Source organism: Sinocyclocheilus anshuiensis, unplaced genomic scaffold, assembly GCF_001515605.1.
Source record: "Sinocyclocheilus anshuiensis isolate Anshui unplaced genomic scaffold, SAMN03320099.WGS_v1.1 scaffold1241, whole genome shotgun sequence".
NCBI classification, from domain to species: domain Eukaryota; kingdom Metazoa; phylum Chordata; class Actinopteri; order Cypriniformes; family Cyprinidae; genus Sinocyclocheilus; species Sinocyclocheilus anshuiensis.
The window spans coordinates 706,880-713,789 of record NW_015549644.1 but is presented as its reverse complement, the minus strand read 5'-3'; the positions used below and the strand labels follow the sequence as shown (position 1 = coordinate 713,789).

General features: G+C 35.2%; 1 protein-coding gene across 1 annotated transcript in view; it reads right to left on the bottom strand.

Moving 5' to 3' along the window:
• The window catches only part of LOC107659914 (S-adenosyl-L-methionine-dependent tRNA 4-demethylwyosine synthase-like), a 50,320-nt gene that overhangs the window by 11,235 nt on the left and 32,175 nt on the right, over positions 1-6,910 (bottom strand). Inside the window, exon 7 of the mRNA XM_016449016.1 lies at positions 6,187-6,297. Coding sequence (XP_016304502.1) covers positions 6,187-6,297 — 111 coding nt within the window. The remainder of the gene's footprint in view (positions 1-6,186; positions 6,298-6,910) is intronic.

Genomic DNA, 6,910 nt, shown 5'->3' with positions numbered 1-6,910 from the left:
CTTCCAAAAGAGGACACAACTAGAAATCTGTGGTTAAGTTGTATTTACAACACTGTTCCAGAACACTTCAACCCAAATATTCAGATGTGTGCAGTGCATTTTATGGAGGACTGTTTCCTGATCCTGGTAGAGTACACTACAATGCCGGCTGTTCTGACTCACAAATTGTAAGTACGTTTTTATATTTAAAACATTTGCCACTGACGATTCAAACGCGAGTTTTGGGCAGTGTAAAGTAGCGTTTGTAGTTTATCATTTCTCCGATCACAAATGCAGACATGGTTTTATGTTTACGCGGCGCGATGCAATGCAACGCGTAAAAAGACAGTATAAGTCAGTATAATCCGTAATTATGTCCCCACTGGATGCAACAAATGCCTCGTTTATAATGGGTTTTAATGTTTTTGTCTCGTCACTCCGGCCTGGACAAGGCATCACAATATGGTAAGGGGCGTAACATTTCCGTCACATGCTTGAGGTATTCGGCCAATCACAACGCACTGGATAGCTGGCCAATCAGAGCACACCTCGCTTTTCAGACCGATGAGCTTTGTAAAAATCGACGCGTTTCAGACAGGCAGGGGCATAGAAGAGAAACAATAATGTACAGTATGTGGAAAATAATGTGTTTTTTGAACCTTAAACCGCATAAACACACTTCATTACACCAAATACACAAAATAATGTTCTTTTTAGCAACATCATATTACCCCTTTAATAAAACTCAGCCAGAATAATTACATTTCACCATATAAAAATGAGGTTGTTACAATTTAAAAAAAACAAAAACAAATGTACATCTGCATCCTAACTGAAACTACTACTACGGTCGACTCAAGCTACCCTCAAATGTGCATTTCTAAGAAAAAAAAATAATGATCATGATATTTATAAATAATAATAACAAGAGTAATAATAACTATAATATATTTTTAGTATTTTTTTCTTAATATTATTTTTTTTCTTATTAGTATTACTATTACTATAATTAATATTATTATTATATTGTTTTTGAAGTATTATTTTGCAGTAATTATTACATATTATATATCATAATTATTATTATTATATGTATATTATAAATTGTAGTAATTATTAATATCTTTTCATTGTATTATTTTTTTCTTATTAGTATTACAATTAGTATATATTGTTTTTGTAGCATTATTTTGTAGTAATTATTACATATATTATAATTATTATATATTAGCCTACTGTAGTAATTATTACATATATTAGTTAATTTGCAATCAAGATGGTCTCAAATCTTCTTTAAAGATCCACCATATGGTGCCAAGTTAGTATAATATACACAAGTTAGTATAATAGTATAATGCAAATTAAAAGAAATTAAATTGGTCATTCTTCATGTGTTTTAATGCACTATAGTCTCTTCAGGTATAAGGTATACAGGGATGAGCAGATAAGTACTATATTGCATTAGTGTCCCCAACGTATCGCATTCCTCTCTGAGGACATAGAGGACAGTGGAAACAAAAGGACGGGATTCTTGCCTTCCTCATCTCAGTCTTGTGGGCCATGGCGGATGTCCAAAGCTGATATTCCCAGTCTGGCACAGAATTAATAAGCCCAACTCTTATCTAGCTGCTCTGAAGCCATAGAGAATAATGATTACCTACAGAAATGCCCTGATAAATCAATGGAGCAAGGAAAGTGAGGGTGTTTCTCCGGCCCATCTACGCCAACTAACAATGCTACAGATTTCCTGTCATAGACCAACAATCTGACTCTAATAAGCCAACCAAAAATGTATACAAAGATAAAGGTGCATTGATAAAAGCGCTATGAAAAATGATTTAATAGCATGTGGGATTAAAGCAAAAGAAATTAGTGGTGCATGAATGAAGCTCTAATAGCGTTGTCCAAAAGTTAGGCAGTTTGATCTCAGTTGTGTCCTCAAATGTCTAACCTCTTGAATAACTAAGGTGGAGATAATTTGGGAGCCCAGCACAGGCTGTCCATCTTTGTGTCAGGACTAACACCTCTGAGACACTCTAATTGTGCAGGAATAATGATTTGATCGATAACCACCCAAAGAGGATGAGTGCTCCTCAGCACTGGAGAGGAACGGGACTGACTTCACATTACACAAGCATGTCTCTACCTTTCATGGAGTCCTAAAACTACAAATACAAATTGTGTCATTACATTTTATTGCATGCACTATAAATATATATATATATATATACACACACACATTTCTCCCTTAAATTCATGTGAAATTCGTGAGGCAAATGGTGGTCACACCAGATACTGACTGGTTTTCGGACTGATTTCAAAACGCATGAAATTAGACAACAATGAAAAACATCTGTTGTCTGACAGTTAGAGTAAATATCTCAAAAGGAGTGTGCAGCAGGTCTGGCAGATCCTGCAAGAATAAAATAAAAAAGACGCACACACAAAGGTGCTGGGAAATGTGAGGGGTGAGAGCGCTGTAATTACTGTGGGGTTGAACAGCTGGAGGGGGCTGAACGCCTCCATTACTCACAGAAACATATCAGACTTGCTCGGCTACCACCAAACTTAATTACCCTCCGCATATATCACCACTCTGTTTCACGTCCACAAAAGTGTCCAAACAATGCTGCCACTGCCGGTGGTTTGATGCCTGGGTCACTGGTGTCCTATAGAAGTAAATGAGATGTCAAGAAATTTGATGTCTGGCTGTATATAAACCTGTCTATTCGCTAGGAGAAACTTGTTGTCTGGCTCGTGGCATGAATAAGGTATCATTTGTCTAATTAAAGGGCAAAATAAGTGCAATAAATAAAAAAGATAACTTTTAAAAGTGCGGCTAGTAACAAGGCTTGTCCGTATGCGTGTTGGATGACTGCTAATGTGTTAAGTTCCTTTATTGGCAATGCCAAAGGGCACATGGGTTTGATTCCCAAGAAATACATGAACTGATAAAAAGTCAATAAAAATGCAATGCAGTCACATTACAAACAAAATCATCGCTTTTTAACTTTAACCAGATTTATCTGCTTCAACAACATGCTTTTAGCTTCATGCTTCCCATGTAGCAAAATGCTTGACTAGCAGAAAAGTCTTCTGATTAGGTCTAATTTTTACATGCATTATTTAATACATATATTAACAACTTCTATTAACAACTTGTAAAATAATATGTTTTACGCGTACATTAACATTCAAAATGTTTTGGACATTTAAGTCTCCGCAACTCACCAAGACTGCATTTATTTGATCAGAAGTATACTCAACTTTTTTAATAAGTTATATGAAATCCAACTTGATCGGTTTAAAGTAATTTAGGCTGAAATGACAAAGCCAAGTTGTTTATGCTAAAAAAAGGTAAGGCAGCAACTGAACTTAGACTTTTAAGTTGAAAAAGGAGGACATTTTTTTTTTTACAGTGTACAGTAAAACCAGTAGTATTATGAAATATTATTACAATTAATTTTATTTCTTAATATTATCAGTGTTAAAAACAGGTGTGTTGCGTAATATTTTTGTGGAATATTTTTGAGATTCTCCAATGAATAGAAAGTTATTTAAAACAACATTTAAAAACTTGTAACTTTAAATGTCAAACTATTTTGCTGAAAAATCATGCCATACATATCACAAATTCATCTGTAACTTAGAATCCATTCTTCATAATTCTAGCTGTCAGCCAGCCAGATAATTTTACATAATAATAAAAAATACATTTTTGCAGCCAAATGTTTAAGTTTGCAAGGCATAAAAATACATGTACATGTAAGATACAGTGCTGATCTTATAGGACAAGTGACAGTTCCCTTAACTGGGCTAAAACGCTTTCAATAGCTACAGACCAGTGGACCATCCTTATTGTTGAGCCATTTTGCTGCTGAATCAGCAAAATGTTGTTTGCATTGGGCTGTCGACAATAAGCAAATACTCTCAGACCTAGTATGTGAACAACCAGTTCAAGTGTGCATCAAACCACACCACAGCTATGAAGCTCAAATGTCAAAAAACAACAGGAAGCAGAAATCTCATTTAACATTAGGACCGTTAACCCAGAGCTGACAAACCATCAAAAGGTGAACGCAGGCTCAGAGATTCAGACAGCTTGCCTCTGTTTGGGTAAACTCAGCAATATTTTCCTCACACTTTTTCATAGCCTTTATTTTATCCCACAGAAGGCGGCGTAAATCCTCGCCTTCTGCAGTCTATCAAAGTGGGCGATTATTGTTGCTAGGTAACAGCATGTCATAGTTGAAGTCGCCTTTACTTTGGAGTGACTCTGCTTTAAATGTGAATGCGCTGAGGCGGGTTCCCTACGGGGCAGGTGCGCACAGGTCACATGACTGGCTGTTGACTCGTAATGAGATTATGAGCAATTCTGTGAATCTCAATGTAGTAGCCCCCCTTCCCTCCATTAGAAAAGTAGCTGCTAACGTGAAGATAAGAGTGCAGGAGGGAAGAAATACCTGGAAGAATTCATGCAAATTGCAGCTGAATGAGGAATAGAGGAGAAACAATAATTAATAAAATTGTAATTTAACAGATTGTTTTTCTACCTGGAGGAACAGCAAGAACTGCTTAGAGACTCTACAAAACAATATGTGTCCCTCATCCGAGAGGGGTGGGCTGTGGTTCATCAGGTCACGAGCAAATCAGTTCAGATCAGTACAATTAAACCAGGACAGTGTAATTACACAGGTCAACAAACACCAGATGCATTAAGGCAAATAAAAGCTGGCTGAGTTGAGGAGAGATTTAATCAGTTTAGTCAATTAATCTTGAAGACAGGTTGATTAAGTAGAATGAGGTTCTTATTTGCGGATTAAAAACTAGCATTTCATTAAAAAGCCATTAAAGTCACTAGTTGACTATTTAAAAGCTACAGTCTTGGCATTTCACAGAGGACTGACTCAGTCTTGATCTTCACAGATCATTAGAAAAATGGGATGAAACGTAATGACTTCTGACTCTTCATTTATTAAAATTAAAGAAGAAAGTTAATTTTACCTAAATTCACCTAAAATTCGCAAACTTCTGTTGAAAATGTTGTACTTTGACATATTTCTTGTATTGAACACAGAGATTCTGAAGAATGTGCTGCTCATTCTTTTTTTAGAAAAGCTAAAAAAGTATTTTCCTGTAAAACATACTCTATTAATTTAAGTCTTATTCCACAACTGTTTACAAAATAATTTTTTAGAGTATATTCAAGGTCTGTTCTTCTTTGTTTGAGGAGCAGCCTGAAACGTAAGTCATAATTACAGAAAATATGGCTGATTTGTAAAAATAAATAAATAGATAAAAAAATAAATCTTTGAGTCAAACCTTTCAATGAATCTCATCTTCAAAGTCTAAATGCTTTGTTTACGAATCATTTTGATCAGATGAATCAGACTAAGTTCAACTCATAGATGAAGTGGCTGCAGCAGTTAACTTCTCAGTAGAGGAAATTATGAGTGAATATGACTGAAATTTGAGGGGGGGTGGTTTTATTACACAAAGCTGTCATATGGTAGAACACTTGGGATATAATGCACCAGTCATATGGATCACTTTTGTAATTATATGGAAAAGAGTGACCATCACATTTTTCAAAATTTCTCCTTTTGTGTTCTACAGAAAACAAATCATACGGTTTAGAAACAACAAAAAGGTGAGTAAATGACAATTTTCATTTTTAAGGTGAACTATTCATTTTACTGGCATAAACTGAAGTGATATGAACTATGTTTTAATGCGAATCTATATCAGTGTCTAAAAAAAAAAACTATCTAAATCTTAATTCAGTGAAAATACAGATTATGTAACAGAATGCACAAAAATTGTGAACGATACTTGATACAGCAATTCCAAAAAGATATTTTGAAAGTTTAACATCCTTCAATAATTTAGCATTCAAACTAAAAATGTTGTAGCACAGGGCTTCAGTTGCAACATTTCATTTAGTAGCTCCTGCTGCAAACACTACAAGTTCATCTCATCTGAGCTCAAAATCAATCCAATCTTGATTCATTGGCTCTCAGTGAATGCATTAGGACAGAGAATGAATTTAATGAGCCTGGTAATTACCTTGTTTTCCTGCTAAAAGTATTAGGAGGAAATTCTTGGGATTCCAGCAATAGCTTAGTAAAGCTTCACCTATTAAACCCAAAAGGGTTCAGAGCCCCTCATTAGAAGCTCATTCCTAAATTAGGCGGGTGAGAGGCATACCTTGACCTCGATGAAATCTGGCTGTCCAAGGGCGATGAGATCTGAGTAGGCCTTCAGCTCATCCACATTCCAGGCCTTCACCAGGGTCAGTCTGTACACCGTACGCTGTTGCTAGAGAACGAAACCCAAGGAAGAGCTGTCAAATTACTGCTTAATTAAACCTACACACCTGGGCTTGAGAATATGAAATGATATCCGCAACACACTTATATAATCTGATGTATTTCTCAGTGAAGCCGTACAGTCAATGGGAAAAAAGTGATTTCATCTATCACAAAAAGACTACAACGGCAATGTTTGTCCCTTGGAATAGCATACACTATTTGTAAATGACTGAGATGAGGATTTGCTTGTGAAATTATATCGACAGAATCAGTGGTCAACATTTTTTCCATGGCTGTATTATATGCAAAAACACAGGATGGATTATATAAAAATATGATTTAGTAATAGACCATTCTTGAGACTGCTGAAATTTAACATTACACAAAACTGAAATAATTCTTAGATAATTCATTCTTAAATAATTCAAAATTTCACTTTTTTTTTTTTCTTTAAAGGGGTCATATGATGCTTTTTTAAAGATCATTATTTTGTGTATTTGGTGTAACAGAATATGTTGACATGCTTTAATGTTCAAAAAACACATTATTTTTCAAATACTGTACATTATTGTAGGTCCTCTATGCCCCGCCTCTCTCAAACGCTTCGTTTTCTACAAAGT